The sequence below is a fragment of the Notolepis coatsorum genome (genome assembly GCF_963971535.1).
Source record: "Notolepis coatsorum genome assembly, chromosome: 5".
NCBI classification, from domain to species: Eukaryota; Metazoa; Chordata; class Actinopteri; order Aulopiformes; family Paralepididae; genus Notolepis; species Notolepis coatsorum.
In genome coordinates, this window is record NC_140169.1 from 165,685,045 (window position 1) to 165,702,521 (window position 17,477).

General features: G+C 45.4%; 2 protein-coding genes across 4 annotated transcripts in view; one reads left to right on the forward strand and one right to left on the reverse strand.

Annotated features, from left to right (window-relative positions):
* Nucleotides 1-14,491, forward strand: part of ankzf1 (ankyrin repeat and zinc finger peptidyl tRNA hydrolase 1) — a 65,573-nt gene extending 51,082 nt beyond the window's left edge. For both annotated transcript variants that reach the window (XM_084315245.1, XM_084315246.1), the window contains 2 exons: nucleotides 11,391-11,461; nucleotides 12,770-14,491. In XM_084315245.1, the coding sequence (XP_084171371.1) occupies nucleotides 11,391-11,461; nucleotides 12,770-12,893 (195 nt within the window). In that variant the 3' untranslated portion in view covers nucleotides 12,894-14,491. The remainder of the gene's footprint in view (nucleotides 1-11,390; nucleotides 11,462-12,769) is intronic.
* A 154-nt stretch (nucleotides 14,492-14,645) lies between these two features.
* glb1l (galactosidase, beta 1-like) overlaps nucleotides 14,646-17,477 on the reverse strand; it is a 128,231-nt gene continuing 125,399 nt past the window's right edge. For both annotated transcript variants that reach the window (XM_084315249.1, XM_084315248.1), the window contains one exon: nucleotides 14,646-16,746. In XM_084315249.1, coding sequence (XP_084171375.1) covers nucleotides 16,540-16,746 — 207 coding nt within the window. In that variant the 3' untranslated portion in view covers nucleotides 14,646-16,539. The remainder of the gene's footprint in view (nucleotides 16,747-17,477) is intronic.

The window sequence follows — 17,477 nt, forward strand, 5'->3', positions numbered from 1 at the left end:
GCATATATGTGTGTTGTGAACGTGTGCGTATGACCGTGTATTCCCTAGTAGCCCAGAGTGCATGTACAGTACTACCGCAGCCAAGAGGACACGTACAGTATCAATGTAGTCAAGTGGGCATGTACAGTATTATTACCGTCAAGAGGGCATGTACAGTATCACTGTAGTCAAGTGGGCATGTACCGCAATACTGTAGTCAAAGGTATATGCACAGCATTACTGTAGTCAAGAGAACATGTACCGCACTACTGTAGCCAAGAGGACATGTACAGTATCAATGTAGTCAAGTGGGCATGTACAGTATTATTATAGTCAAGAGGGCATGTACAGTATCACTGTAGTCAGGTGGGCATGTACCGCATTACTGTAGTCAAAGGTATATGTACAGCATTACTGTAGTCAAGAGAACATGCACCGCACTACTGTAGCCAAGAGGACATGTACAGTATCAATGTAGTCAAGTGGGCATGTACAGTATTACTGTAGTCAAGGGTACACAAACAGCACTACCGTAGTCAAGAGAACATGTACAGTATTACCGCAGTCAAGAGAACATGTATAGTACCACCGTAGTCAATAGGACATGTACAGTATTTACAATGCCAGTACCGTCAGACAAAACAAGGCAGCAGTGGGAGGTTACTGGTAATGGGGAAATCCGGCGAGTACAGTGGTGGATAGTGCAGGCCCAATATGTGACAGATAGGGGTCCCAGATCTCATAAAAAGTGTCCAACTTTGAATGCAGCATACACGTAATATATTCACAGGGGATACATTCCATTATGATATTGTGCCATGACCTTATTGACGGGACCTCATCCTTGATCCAAAACAACAGGATGTTCTTTCTAGCAGCAAATGTCAACAAATTGAACAGTCTCTTATGTTTGGAATTGGTAACATGAATATCTGGGAGGCCCAGCAAAGGGCAGAGGGGATCCAGCTCGATGGGGGTGTGAAATATGTCAGACAGTACTTCTACAACGTCGTACCAGTAGCTCTGTAGTTTTACACAGGTCCAAAAACAGTGGACGTGATTTCCAATCTCTATCTTGCATTTAAAGCAAAGTGGGGACGTATTGGGATCCATTTTACTTTTACGGGCGGGGGTAATATGGATGCGATGCAATATTCTAATTTGGATGGCCTTGGTGCGGTTACAAACAGAGATTTTTTTTGCGTAGGTCCACGTATCCTGCCAGTCTGCATCTGTGATTTCTATGTCCAAATCCTCTTCCCAGGACTGTTTAGTAACATGGGAAGATAAAGATGAATTAAGGTTCAGAGTACTATAGAAGATAGATATTTGTTTTTTGGGGATCTGTAAGGAGAGGGCCTTCTCCACCTGCGAGGTGGAGATGTCAGTTAAAAGTGAGGTGTCCTTGGTGATAAACTGCCTAATTTGTAGGTACCTAAAAAATTCCGCTTTCAATAGACCATATCGCTGCTGCAGCTGTGTAAAGGACATTAGGGTCCGGCCATCAAACAGGTGGCCAAGATCGGTTATGCCCTGCTTATACCAGGTCTTGAAGCCGCCGCCGATTTGGTTTGGCTTAAAGTCGGGATTGTCTACAATCGGGGTAAGAGGAGAGGTCAGCTTGGCTCGGCCCTCCACCTTACGGACAGTCTTCCAGGCCTTGACGGAACATAATGTGATGGGGTTGGAGCACACCTTCCTCACAGACCTAAAGTCTTTGATAAATAGTAGGTTCCACAGGGGGGACTTAGATTGCGAGGATTCAACGTCCAGCCATATTGACAGTGGGTCTGCTCTGAACCAGCCGACCAGCACCCTAAGGTGTGCCGCCAGCTGGTAGTGTCTAATATTAGGTAGGTCTAGACCCCCATCTTCACTATCCATCTGTAATTTGGCCATTTTCAGACGCGGTTTCTTCCCATTCCAAATGAATGAGCTTAGCCAGCCTTCCAGCACCTTGATAACCTTGTTTGTCAGCAGCACTGGGATCATTTGGAGAGGGTACAACAGTCTGGGGAGTACGTTCATCTTGACTAGGGCAATCCTACCCAGCCAGGAGATCGGTAAGGGGGCCCATCTAACCAAGTCTGCCCTTATGGTGTCTAAAAGAGGGGGAAAATTGGCCTTAAACAATGTATCATAGGTGGGTGTCACAAATACTCCTAGGTAAACGAAGCCGGAGGGCGACCAGCGAAATGGGAAGGGCTCGGGCAGTATCGGGACAGATTTGAGTGTCCCAAGTGGCATTGCTTCGGATTTGGAAAAGTTTATTTTGTACCCCGAGAAGGTTCCAAATGTGGAAATCATGCGGGTTAGACATGGAATTGAAGAGTCAGGTTTAGACACGAAGATCAGCACATCGTCCGCGTAAAGAGTGATTTTGTGCTCCCTCCCGCCCACTCTAATACCTGAGATCTCGGCTGACTGCCTTACGGCCTGTGCGAGTGGTTCTATGGCCATGTCGAATAGTAAAGGGCTAAGAGGGTCCCCCTGAGGGTTCCCCCGCTGCAGAGGAAAGTTGCTAGACCTAAGTCCATTAGTCAGGACCGCCGACATCCGCGAGTTGTAAAGAACCTTGACCCAGTCAATAAAGGTGTCGCCTAAGCCAAATTCAGCGAGGGTTAAAAATAGATACGGCCATTCTACACGGTCAAACGCCTTCTCCGCGTCGAGAGACAGAACCACCGCGGGGTGGTCTGTCTCACGAGTCATTTGGATGATATTGAGGAGCCGTCTCATGTTGTCGGTAGAGTTCCTACCCTTAATAAAACCGGTCTGATCTTCATTAATAATAAAAGTGGGTACTTTTTCCAGGCGCATGGACAGGATCTTGGAAAGCAACTTTTGGTCCGAATTGAGTAGGGCTATAGGCCTATAGGAGGCGCACTCCTCAGGGCATTTACCCTTCTTAAGGAGAAGGCAGATATTAGCCTCCCGTAGAGACTGGGGCAGTATCCCCACCTCAGCGGAGTGATTAAGCATTGCCAGCAGGGGATCTAATAGAATATGACCGAACTCTTTATAAAACTCGCATCCGAAACCGTCCGGGCCCGGAGCCTTACCAGATGGCATAGCCTTAAGGGCGCCCAGAGCTTCTTCCTTCGTAATCGGGGCGTTAAGGAGCAAGTTCTGATCTTTCGATACCTTAGGGAGGTGTAACTCAGCGAAGAAGGCCTGCATGTCAGCGAGAGCACCATCGGGTCGCTCTGTCCTATAGAGTTGGGCATAGAAAGAGGCAAACTCTTTGTTAATAGTTTTGGTGTCAAAGGACCTGACCCCGTTGGAGTCGGAGATTGAGGCTATTACTTGGGTGTCAGCCCTTTTTTTCGCCAAGTTAGCCAGGCACCTACCCGGCTTGTCACCGTGTTCGTACATTCTCTGTTTGGCAAATTTAAGAGAATATTCGGCGTCCTGGATCAGAAGAGTGTTCAGCGCCGCTCTGGTGGCCGTAAGCTCCGTAAGCACAGCCGGGGCTGGGTTTGAAACATGCTGATTTTCAAGGTCGGCTAGTTTGGATTCAAGAAGTTTACATTGTTCATTTTTCTTGCGCTTCTTGGATGATACATAAGATATAATCAGTCCACGAGAAAATACCTTAGATGTTTCCCAGAGTAGAGACGGGTTATCCGTAGAGCGAAAGTTAATTGAGTAGAACATTTTAAATTCCGATTCGAAATAGGAGACAAATATATCATCTTTGAGGAGGTATGGGTTGAGGCGCCAACGCCTCGACAGCGCTCTCTCTTCTGACAGGGAGTAGACCAGATATATAGGGGCGTGATCCGATAGAACGATGCTTCCGATTGTGCAGGACGATACTAGAAAGAGCTTAGAGGAAGGGATGAAGAAATAGTCTATTCTACTGTTGCTCTTGTGTGGGCCGCTAAAAAAGGTGAACTTCAGTTCCGATGGGCAAAGGGTTCTCCAGACATCTGAGTATCCAGTGTCTTCGCATAGGGAGGTGAGCATCTTTGCTTGCCTAGAGGGGGGAGCCAGACTGGGTGGGAGTTTGTCAAGAGACGGTATGAGGTGACAATTAAAGTCTCCGCCCACAAAGGCGTTCTCAGAGGCCAGGCCATTAAATTCAGCAAATATCTTGGATAGAAAGTCAGGGGAATAGCCTGGGGGACAGTATACATTCATAAATGTCATTTCTTTACCCTTAAGAACCCCTTTAATAATCACATAGCGACCTTGGCTATCCACAGAGGAAGTTATAAGTCTAAAGGGGAGATTTTTATTGATCAATATGGCCACGCCCCTACTAAACGTAGAATAGTTTGTAGCAAAGACCTGTCCTACCCAGCTCTTTTGGAGTTTAGCAGTGTCGTTGGGCCCCATATGAGTTTCTTGTAAAAAAGCAATCGACACATTTTCCCTCCTTAAAAAGGTCAGAATCGCCTTCCTCTTAGCCAACCTCTGCAGGCCTCGAACATTCCAGGAGCAGAGCTTAAAGCTCTCAGAGTTAGCCGTAGCCATAGAACATTGAAGGGCGTGTAGGTGGGGCAGACCTGGGCAAGCCTGTGGGCATGTAGAATTCACTTAACCTAAACACTATGCACACGTATTTCGAGCCATACATAAAACACATAATAATGACATAAAAAACATATAAATGTGTGGGACCGGTGGGTCTTTCCCCAACATCACAGGGACTCACCAACATTTCCAGAGACTTCAAACCTACCACTCGTAGAACCATCTCCGTGGCCAACTGCCACATTTCCCTGTATACAAAAGTGCCTCAGAGTGTAAAGCAAACAAGAAAAAATCAAATTGAACCATAAGCCAATAGTAAGGTCAACGGCTGGAACCCAGAACTGTCGGTAAAAGGGGGGGGGGGGGTGCATCTGCCAGGCATGCTGCGACAAAACAGGCGCGCAGTACCACCACCAGGCCGGGAGGGGGCGATACCCTGTCCGCGAGACTGTTATCTCCCCTGACGCTGGTTCGACCCCACACAGTTATGCCTCCCTACCAGAGGAGGGCGCTGTGCCGGGGGCCGCCCGCCGCTCCCGCGAGCACATTGTCAGCAGCAAACATTAATGGGAGCCATGCGGGTTGCATGGACCGGTTGAGAGTCAAGCAGGTGGTGCAGTCACGAGACCCCATCTCGCTCGACGTGTAATCGACAGTAAATGCATCCCGGTGGCAATGATCAAAAACATGGCCGGGAGCTGGTATATCGCGTAAAAGTCATAAGCGTGGCAGAAATATCCGAAACGGAATAGAATAGGTCCCGCTCCTTCCGAAACGTTAACAGTTAGCAACCCAGCCCGTGGCTATGGTCGTGCATCAGTACAACAGTCATATACAACATACTTGTCCCCCTCCTCCCCTTATGTCAGATAGCGAGAGAAAAATAAAAAGATAACTTTCCAGGCGAGGCCTAATGTCAAGTAGTCATCCATACTCGCATATGTAATAAGATACCAAATGCAACCCCTTTCTGTGTGATAGCCGTAGCAGTATGCTAGCGGTCCATCGCTACTACCACGTCAGGATCTGATGAGGCCGGTGTCGGGTCCGCGTTCGGCTCCGGTGGAGCCAGCGTCGGGTCCGCGTCTCGCCCCGGTGAAGCTGGTGTCGGGTCCGCGTCTCGCCCCGGTGGAGCCAGCATCAGGCCCACGTCTCGCCCTGGTGAAGCCGGTGTCGGGTCCGCGTCTCGCCCCGGTGGGGCCAGCGTCATGCCCGCGTCTCGCCCTGGTGAAGCCGGTGTCGGGTCTGCGTCTCGCCCTGGCGAAACCGGTGTCGAGGTCCCTCTGGGTCGGGTCGCGTGAATATTAAAGGCAACCAACTTGTGTTCTGCTTTTCTCTGATTGGCCCCGCCCCCACGCGCAGGCAAGCGCAGCCGTCCCACGTCCCAAATGAAATCCAAAGAGCAAGCGCGGCAGCGCGGGCAACCAACTTGTGTAGTGTTGGGCTGCTGTTCCAACGCACTTGTGCTGACTGATTATTATGTTTCGCGTTTTTATACAGTTATGAAATAATAAACACTGTTAGGACTCGCAATAATAAACACTGTTACGACTGTCTGACTCTTAATAATAAACACTGTTAGGACTATCTGACTCTTACTAATAAACACTGTGTTAGGACTATAAACACTGTTAGGACTATCTGACTCTTAATAATAAACACTGTTACAGTGTTAGGACTATCTCGAGTCACGCGTCACTACTGTAACTAGAAACTCTGGGTGTCACTGTACATCAGTAACGTTATTTCGCGTTTTTAACGTCAGCGGGGCGATGCAGTGGTTTGTCCCCGGCTAACGTGCACCGCCGCCGGCTCTACTCGGTCCAGCTCCAGCAGCAGCGGCCGTTCCTCCGTTGTAGAACGAAGCCCTTCAATGACCGCGCTCTCATATTTTGCGAATGCATAAACTATATCTTAAATTATGGCTATGTGTCTAATATGGCTGTCGCTTATCAATGACTTCGCGACAGCCATATTAGACACATAGCCATAATTTAAGATATAGTTTATGCATTCGCAAATATGAGAGCTCTGTCATTGAAGTGGGTGGTGGCAGTGTAACAGCGTTCACCCTGATGTAAAGTAGCGATTTTTATTGTTCTGTCATGACAACCCAATTACATAATCCAACATATGTGTAAAGAAACAACATATTCCAGTTAACGGTATATTTTTTAATGATTCATTACGGTATAAATTAGGTTAACTGGAGCTGTGGAGGCTTCTTGCTGAAGAGCCAGCGGGGCGACGCGGTTGTTTTTCCCCGGCTTGTGCGCCGCCCGCGGCTTGACTCGGTTCAGCGTTCACCCTGATGTAAAGTAGCGATTTTTATTGTTTTGTCATGAAAACCCAATTACATAATCCAACATATGTGTAAAGAAACAACATATTCCAGTTAACGGTATATTTTTTAATGATTCATTACGGTATAAATTAGGTTAACTGGAGCTGTGGAGGCTCCTTGCTGAAGAGCCAGCGGGGCGACGCGGTTGTTTTTTCCCCGGCTTGCGTGTGCCGCCCGCGGCTTGACTCGGTTCAGCTCCAGCAGCAGCAGCGGCCGTTCCTCCGTTGTAGGAAGCCCTTCAATGACAAGCGCTCTCATATTTTGCGAATGCATAAACTATATCTTAAATTATGGCTATGTGTCTAATATGGCTGTCGCTTATCAATGACTTCGCGACAGCCATATTAGACACATAGCCATAATTTAAGATATAGTTTATGCATTCGCAAATATGAGAGCTCTGTCATTGAAGTGGGTGGTGGCAGCTTACTAACAGTAGCGATTTTTATTGTTTTGTCATGACCAAACATAATCCCAACATAGATAGGAGGTGTACTACTGTATGTCAAATGTCGGTCATGTGGTGGAAGAGTTTAGCACAGTCGCACAACAGAACACCAGTGTTTCTAGTAGATATGTTTATACATATATATATACATACATATATGCGCATGCGCAGCCACTCTGCCGCGTCTCTCTTGTCTCTCTTGTCTCTCTTGCCGCAAGGCCGCGTGCTAGTGGATTGATTGATTGGCCGTGTGGCCAATCAGAGAAACGCTGAACGAAAAGCTGAACACAAGTTGGTTGCCTTTAATATTCACGCGGTCGGGTCCTCAGGAAGTCCACGGCGTCCTTGGGTGACGGTAGATGCAGCCTGCCCTCCTTGGTTCGGATGATTAGCCTCGCAGGGAACTGGAGCGATGGTTTAAATCCGCGCTTGTACAGGGGCCCCATGACATCATGGTATTGTGATCGTTGCTCGACCACCTCGGGGGGATAGTTTTCGAAGATAGCGACCGGTTTCCCTCTGTATGTCAGATTCCCTCTCCTCTTGCGAGCTTCCAGGATAATAGTCTCTTTGATCTTGTAGTGATGTAAGCGGGCAATTACGGCCCTAGGCCTGGAGCCTGGTGCTGGTCTGGGTGTTAGCGTCCTGTGGCAACGGTCAAGCTCCGGTGGTGTAGCGAGGACATCTTTCCCCATGATTTCCACCAGGACCTCCGCGAAAAAGACACTGGGACGGTTGCTGTGCAGGGATTCGTCCAGGCCCAGGATGCGTATGTTAGAGCGTCGACTACGTGACTCAACATCAATTAGCTTGTTTCTTAGCTTGTCGATGACTATATCCTGAGCTGTGCATCTTACTTCTAGCTCCGCCATCCTATCCGACCACCTATCCATGCCGTCCTCCACGGAGGTCAAGCGTTGGGAATGGTCTGCGATCTCCTGCTGGAAGCCGTCGAGTCTAGACTCGAGCGAGGCAGCAAACGTTCTGAACTCCGTGGTGAAGGCCTGTTTGAGCTCCTCCATTAGCTTAGCCATGGTAGCCCCATCCACAGGTGCGGCCTCGCTTCTCAAGACTCGTGCAGTCATCACGCTCGTTATTTTTTTTCCTTTTTGGGTCGAATAGTACAGTCTTAGATACGGATGTTGTATATTAGTGGTTCAATCATCTTGAAAAGAAAAAGAAAAGGCTTTTTAAAGTAAAATAAAAGTTCGGGAGCGGCAGCGTGGCTCAGAAACGTTCACATCCTTCCGACCCGGAACCGGAAGCCCCAATTATGCAATTATTGAAAATAATAATTATTGAATGCCTTCTGTGGAATTTGTATTATTTGTTACACATCTGTTTTAATGATTAATTATATACATTTGAAAGAATGCAGGTCAACATGCAATATATCCCATTGATTGGTATACAATGGGACAGACCTTTATTTGATATAGCTATAAACCTGCATTCCTTCGAATATATCATTAATCAATTAAACTTATACACCAACACTGAAATGACAGTGGATAAATAAATAAATAAGAACTAAAGCTAATCGCATGGAAATAGACTGCATTAATATTCCATAACAAGTCTTGTGTGTGCCAGTATGGCCTACGTGTCTATGAACAGTATAGGCTTAATATATTCTAGTTACTTGTTTCATTAGGATTTAGTAGATACTATATATATGCTCTGCCTCTGCCCTACGTACAGTATAAGTACAGACTGTACCTATACTGTACGTATGGCAGAGCATATAGTATCTACTAAATCCTAATGCAACAAGTCATTAATGGAATAATAAGCCTATACTGCGTTCATTTATTACTCCGTAGGCTACAGTATACTGCGTGCGCGCGTGTGTGCGTGTGTGTATCGAAAGCCTATGTGTGTGTGTGTGTGCGCGCGCGGCAGGTGTACCACGTCCACGAGCTGTACTATATATGATGACGATACATTAATCTAATCTAATTTCGATGGGTCGCGCAAGACTCGCAAAGCACTTCCGCATCCATTTCCACACAGCTGCGTCATTACTTTGCCTTATAAGGAGCTCTGGAGGCGTTGTTTTGTATGCAAATGACCTGAACGGGGACGCGCTTTCAAGTTTAAGACATAATGCCATTCTCCAAGCAGATATCGGATCATATCACAGGTGCGACCGTTTGAGCCACTTAAGACATATTACCAGCACGTTCGGGACTCAAGAGTGAACTTGTCATTGATTCTGTCTGTCGGTTCCAAGATAAGTCTTCCAAGAGAACTCTTTGAAATTTTTTGGAGAATGAGACCCAATGTTCTTTAATGTTCTCTGACCAGAGAAGAGGTTAATGTTCTTTAATGTTCTCTGACCAGAGAAGAGGTTAATGTTCTTTAATGTTCTCCGGCCAGAGAGGTTAATGTTCTTTAACTCATTCTGCGCCACGGGTCGGGGCGCCAGAGGGCGCTATTACGCCAGTGCTGTAAGTCAATGGGGCGCTTTGTTCACTTGCGAGTGCTTAAAATATATCTTATATTATATCTATGGGTCTAATACACCCGTCGACTGTCAGTGAGTTGCTTCCAGTCAACATCCACGAAACAGATTGTTTTTTCATCTGTACATTTCTGTTTTATACCGTTTTGAATATGAATATAGTTTGGGTGCTTCTGAGTAATTCCAGGAAAAGACGCGATAATAGCCCTTTAGTGGAATACACTAAACATGTTGTAATTTTTTGCCTGATTATCGAATCTTCCTGAAATCAACGCTAGATCATCATTATTATCCTTCCTCATGCAAGAATGAAAAGAGCCCTGGCTCCCCCGCCACCTCCTCCCACCCAACGGCGCAGCCACACACACACACACAGACAGCTTCGATCGGGGTAGAAAGAAATATCAGATCAACGCAAGATTTTATATAAAGTGTTCTTACCTGGTATCTGATGTAATGCAAAAGAAATAATCCAATTATCTGATCGACATTCCAAATACTACTGGAATGGATGTAAATAAATGGATATAGCTAATAAAAGAAATAACGATTAAAACCAGAGTTTTCTCGTGATTGGCGCTGATCGGTTGGCGAGTTAACCCGACTTTTCTCATGGCTGGCGTAGAATGAGTTAATGTTCTCTGACCAGAGAGGAGGTTAATGTTCTTTAACACTTTGATTGCCCAACCCGAGTTTTCTCGGGTTTACCCCCCGCGGGTTGAATGCCCACTCACGAGAATTCTCGTATTTTCTCTCTCTTTTTTTTATTAGCGATCTGAAATCATATTTCATCAACCGAGTCTACCGTTGGAAATTCAGCCACTCCAGGCGCTCGGATGTGAAAAAAGCGCCCCCTATCGTCTCCCAGATGGTAATTCACCCTTTTGGATTGAACTCAATGAAAATGAATGAGAAAAAAAATCCCTGACTCCACATTTTACTTCTCACTCACGCAGCCGGGGTCGATCAGCTCCACTAGTGAGCCTCAGAGCAGCAGGGATTATGTGTTTTTACAGTATACACAGTGAATCAATAAAAGGATCGATTTTTTCGAATGGCGATCAGGAATTGGAATAATCCATTTGGATACCATCTGATCTCAGGTAAGGAATCTATGTTACCAGTCTTAGGATAATCAGACTCGTTTTCACGGAGATATAAGCTTTTATGTGATATGGCTGATTGACTGTGCGAGCGGTCAGGAAATAGGAGAATCGATTTTCAGCTTGCGGCCAGAGCGTGCATGCATACACATATACTATCGATAATCTAGCGTTTATTTGAAAACGATTCATAAATAGGCCGAAAAATGACAACGTTCTAGAATATTCCAGTAAAGGGCGATTATCATGGAATGTTTTCATTTTTCCATGAAAACAAGTGCTTTTCAAAATGCTAGAAAACGGAAATGAAGCGATAAAAAAACAATCTGCTACGACAATGTTGACTGGAAAATTAGTCTTTGATAAGCGACGGGCAGATTAGACACATAATTTAAAACATAGATTAGGCGATATTAACGTTAACATTGAAGTGGTGCTGGGCATTCAAGGAGGTAAAAAGGAATTAAGCTTGGGCAGTGAAAGTGTTAATGTTCTCTGACCAGAGAGGAGGTTAATGTTCTTTAATGTTTTCCGACCAGAGAGGTTAATGTTCTTTAACGTTCTCCTGAACAGAGGGCCCTGGCAGCAGAGAGGCGGTTAGCAGATCAGGTCGCAGCAACAGGAGTCAACATCTCCAACATCCAGTAAGTCTGTAACGAGACCCGTTCTCACCCGTCTGCCTGCCGCTAAAGGAACACGCCGTCTTCTCCAGCTTTTACCACAAATGAATTGAAGCGGATATGAACCACTAGACTAGCTTAAAACTCTGGGAGGTGTTTTTGGCCAACAGCTAGGTTAGCTGGTCCATATCCACTTCCATTCATTTGCGCTAAGCTAGGCTAGCTTAGCTTGCAGCCCGAATAGCTTTCTACTGAACGCACAGAGAAGAAATTGGTATCTATCTTCCTGTCTGACTCTGGAGAAGATAATGTTGGCGTGTTCCTTTTGAATGATTTACATATATAGTTTTTGTTTTGCATATACCGGTATATATATATATTTGTTTTGTGAGGTTTTAAATTAGTACACTCATTTAAGTAGTGGAAAAGGGGTAGGATTAAATAAGTGTATACTTCTTCCTACTCCTTTTCGAACCTGTAAATTGAGTTATATTTAGCTTTTGTTTGTTTATTTTTATTTATTTCCATTTAATTTCTTGATCAATGATTTGTTTTGATTTTGTATTGTTTGTATTTTACATTCGAAATAAAGATATCAAATCAATGATCAGATTTATCTCATGGAAAATACTCCTTCTGGAGAAGATAATGTTGGCGTGTTCCTTTTTTAACGATCAGATTTAGCTCATGGAAAATACTCCTTCTGGGGCGGCTAGGTGGCGCAGTGGGCAAGGCGCTCGCCACCAACGCAGGAGATGCTGGGTTCGAGCCCAGCTCTCTGCGTTGCTACCAGCTTGGCTGGTCGTTCATACTAATACAATTGGCAGTATTAGGGGGTGGGAAGCTGGTGGGTGGGGATCGGACGTTGTGGACAGCGACTCCCACAGGTCGGTTGGTGCGCCTGCGCAGTAGAATCAGGAAGTGACGGGGGCGCTGTGTCCCTCCCACGCAGACCCTCGCCGCTGAGAGATCGCGCTGTTCAGGTGAAAAGATGCAACGGCTGCCTCCTCGAGTACCGGAGGGGACATTCCACATTGCAGCCGGCTTGTGGGAGGCATGGCCTAACAGCGTTCGAAACAGGGGAGGGTAGAATTGGACAATACGAAATTGGGGAAGGGAGAAAAATAGAAAATGGGGAGAAAAAGTAGATTAAAAAAAAAAAAAAAAAAAAAATCCTTCTGGAGAAGATGTTTTAATTATCAGATTTAGCTCATGGAAAATACTACTCCTGGAGAAGATAATGTTGGCGTGTTCCTTTTTAACAATCAGATTTAGCTCATGGAAAATACTACTTGGTGACAACAATCCTCCCTGTTTGTGTGTCTGCATTAGGAGGTGCTGGCAGTGTGGAGAGTCTCTACAGGGAAAGATCCCATTCCAGTACCTGCACTTCTCCTTCTGCTCGCCACCCTGCGTGCAGACGCATCGCAAGGCCAACGCGGCTGCACCCCGTTAGATTCAGCAACAACAACACAGTCTGCAAATGCGACTGGTTACTATGGTTACTGGTTACTATGCTCGTGGAAAAAAACCTGGAAAATAAATGTACTTTTTTTTGAAAATCACATTTTCCCCGGCCTGGAAAAGTTATGGAAAATGATGCTTATCCGACATGTTTGTCTTGCAGATTGATCTAGTAAGTTACCTTTTTGTTGGAATAATCATCCTAATAGCCGTGACTACATTCAGTCTACTCTACAGTAATGGTTGTACGCTTCCAAAGAGCTGGGACATTCAAAGCAACTGTAAACTATGGATTAGTCGGTCGCCGTCAACCAGCACCTGCTAACGGGTCGCACCCTTTAGCTCAGCTGGTTAGTGCGGCTGCCTGTGGAACCTATGGTCACGGGTTCAAATCTCTCGGTTACACAACTATAGACCTGTTCGCTGGCCCCGTCAGACTCAGTGTGTACGCGCGCATCAAGGGGGCAAAAAGGAACGTAATCCTGGTCAGAACAACGGGGCAGACTACGATATATTTGCATTTGTTAGCCATGCTAGCGATCTAAACAATCACTCCATGCCAAAGCTAGATATGTAAAAGGTGAAAGACTCACACTCGCAGCCATGCCGATTTGGCAAAATGCCATCCAGACGTTTTTAGTTTGAAACCACTTTTAGTCAGGGGAGTGCCATGGTTTCTCCATAGAGCCCTGTTGCATTCTTTTAGCGCTGTAGCTAAAAGAATGCAACTTAAGTCACGTGACTCGGTTGGTGTTGCTGATTGGCTCGAACACAGTATGTTTGTATACAGCTGTGAATACATTCAGTCTACTCCAGTATTGGTTGTAAGCAAGAGCTGGGACATCATTCGAAGCAACTATACAGTATGAACATGAACCCAGACACATCGTGCCCAGGGGACACTGCACTATATATCGTGGAACGATCGCAGAAAAAGTCACGGAATTTGTGAAAGAGCTCCAAATCTAACTCTAGTGGTGGACGTGGCTCAGGAGGTAGAGTCGTCGTCTGGTAATCCAAGGTTTCCTCCCTACTTCACGTCGGTGAGCGTCCCTGATGGATGAGCTGGTTAGAGCCTTCGCCGCCAGACGTGTTTGTGTGTGTGTTTGAGGGTGAATGAAGAAGTCTTTTGTTGTCATGCAGATTAACACACGTTAGATGGACGACCCACAGCAACACACACACACACACACACTGAGTCGCAGATGAAATGTCTCTCTGCACTTTTTTTCACAATCTAATATAATAATTATTATTATATTTTCTTTTTACAAGTCAATTATTAATTTCAATATAGAATATTCGTTGATGGCCCTACAAGTACAATTAGTTACTGCACACTACATCACCCCTGAGTGGAACATGGAAAGCCAAACTTTCCCCCCACTGTACCGAAAACCTGTACCGAACCTTGACTTCAAAACCGAGGTACGTACCGAACCGTGGTTTTTGTGTACCGTTACACCCCTAGGTATAGCACTAGGAACTCTTCATTCACGGGTACAGACGTCCAGCTACCTCACTGAAACGTTCAAATGACTGAACCATCAGCTGTGTTTAAAAACGACAGTAAGATGACGACTCCATGGTGCTGATTTCAGTCTACAGGAGTTTTTCACCGTTTGACTCTATCTTCAAAGTACATTTTACTGTCAGCCAGTGCCAATTGCAAATGATTTAATGTGATTATAAAATGTGTGTGATGTTGTACGTAGTATATGCAGAGGAAAATACTAGGGAGGTATTGTGAAGCAAAAGCACAATTTATTTACAGAATCTGTAATTATAAAAAGACACCGCAGTTCAAATGAAAATACATTTCAGTAAAGTGACCATAATACTGTCATTCATTCTAATAGTTTATGTCATGATTGAAAAGTAAAACTATTTTGTTTCCTTACAACACTATTATTGTAAATCTGAATGACTTATGCGACTGTGCAAAAAAAATGAAATTGAATGAAAATGTTCTTAAGCTAATGGCATCGGATTACTGATTTGAAATGTATTGATAATGAAATGTCTCCTTGATCACTGGAACGTGAAGTGGTCATCGTGATTCTTGGTGCAGCAGCAATGTCTCTGGACGGGGACGTTACCCTGGCGTTCAGGTCGGAGCACTCAGACAGCTGCACTGTTACCCTGGCGTTCAGGTCGGAGGCTCGGACAGCTGCACTGTTACCCTGGCGTTCAGGTCGGAGGCTCGGACAGCTGCACTGTTACCCTGGCGTTCAGGTCGGAGCGCTCAGACAGCTGCACTGTTACCCAGTTGCTCCAGACACACATGTATTGAAGATGGGGTTTCTTTGCAACGGCATGGTGGAAACATGCAACCAGGGAGGTACAGTTTACATGGACATTAGAAAAGTGAATTTGCACAAATCTATATGTTCTGAAACAAAGGTGGAGCCTGGTAATCTATACTGTATGTTCTGGTCATCTATATGTTCTGGTCATCATCTATATGTTCTGGTCATCATCTATATGTTCTGGAACAAAGGTGGAGTCTGGTAATCTATATGTTCTGGTAATCTATATGTTCTGGAACAAAGGTGGAGCCTGGTCAAATCTATATGTTCTGGTAATCTATATGTTCTGGAACAAAGGTGGAGCCTGGTAATCTATATGTTCTGGTCATCTATGTTCTGGTCATCTATATGTTCTGGAACAAAGGTGGAACCTGGTAATTATATGTTCTGGAACAAAGGAGGAGCCTGATAATCTACGGTATATGTTCTGGTCATCGCTCATCAGTTATTAAAGAATTTTTGAGGCAGTATGTGCAGTCGGAGCCATTTAAGATACTGATAAAAAGGGGAACGTCCAACTGATCTACCTCAATCCCTGCCTTCTTTTCTTGATCCTCCAATCACAACCGTTGTTTGTCTGAGGGACAGTTGTGACCATAGATATATATAAAGACTAGATGACTCACCCGCGCTGCTGGCCAACGGAGACCCGACGTTGCCACATGGCGGCCATCTTGCTAAAGGGTAGCACGCCCACTCATAACATGAATGTCTATAGTGCATGTACTATTGAAATAACCATAGCTTGCTCAATTTTCAACCGTTTGGTTTGTTAAAAACGTCAGATGTAGTTATCATACTGCATACGTATAATGGACTTTCATATGAAAATAATTTGTTTTTAATCAAATTCTTCCAAGCAAGAATCATAGATTTTGTAAATCCGTCAAAGATTTCAGTGAGTTAAGAGTATTTTTGTTTGTGCAGATCACTCACCTTAAAGCAGTAGTTAACTGTAGCAAGATGGCCGCCGGTGAACTACGCGGGAGACTCCGCCTTGCACCATCTAGTCTTTATATATATATCTATGGTTGTGACTGGAGGATCCAAAAAAGAGGGCGGGGCTTGAAATAGGTACATTTCCCAACATGATTCATGTACTGAAGATTTACGAATGAAATCTTGCTTAATATATTTATCACAATCCTGCGCTCTTTATCGCTCCCCCTGACTGCAGTGTAAACCGTGGGCAAACAAGAAACTTCTATATTTTCTAGTGGAAAATGGCCGTTATGACCCCTGGGAGTCGGGTATCTTGGATGTGAACGCTTGAATGGCATCATGACCTGAACACCATGTGGTCTCTGACTGAGCTCCAGGTGTGCTCCGTCAGGAATGCCTCCCCGTGGTGTTGAGCTGAGGCCGGTCCAGGAAAAGGACCCTGGTATGGGTCCTGGGAGGCCCCTCTAGCTCCAGCACTGTGATGTTGTTGGCCCTGGTGGCACTGAGCAGGGGTCCCGGGACGTACAGCGTGTGCTGAGGGCCCTTGGCGGGCCAGTATCGACCCAGATTCACCCCATTGATCCACACTTGACCCTGGGGGAGAAATAGAATATTTAAAAGGAATAGCTGTGCAAGTGTGATGAGTCCGAGGGCGTTCCTGTGGGTTGACCCTGCGTAGACTTATATTATGGTATGGTTTATTCTTAATCCCCGAGGGGGAAACATGGTTTGCCACCAGAGCGAGTACAAATACACAAAGAAGAAACAATAACACACAGTAGAAGGAAAAGAGAAGAGAAGAGAGCCCCACAATACAGAGCTAGCGTGCGTTCGTTAAAGAATTTAACAGCAGCAGGAACAAAGGACCTTCTCAGTCGCTCAATAGAGGCATCAGACGAGTCACTAAACGAGCTTCGCAGAGCATCAAATACATTGTACAGAGGATGGCCTTCAAAAGATAGAACGAGAGAGAACTGCTATCTATATTCTTGTCTCTCTGGAGAAGACGGTAAGCTAATTTCCCAAAATGTTGGCGTGTTCCTTTAACACTTTCTGCGCCAACCCCGAGATTTCTCGTGTTATCTCGCCAGCGGTTGAGCGTCGGTACCCCCGAAAACTTGTCGTTTAATTTTATTTTTTTTAATATTCTATACACTCTCACTCTTACCATTGGAACTCATTCTGAGACCTCGAGAGTGCAATGCCGGCCGAATCCTGCTAGGTGGTAGTATCGCCTACCCTTTGAAAACCTTATTTCACACTGTGTGTTACATTTTATATGATCCGGGCGGATAATTTGGATCCGGGCAAGTGAAACGGTTCAT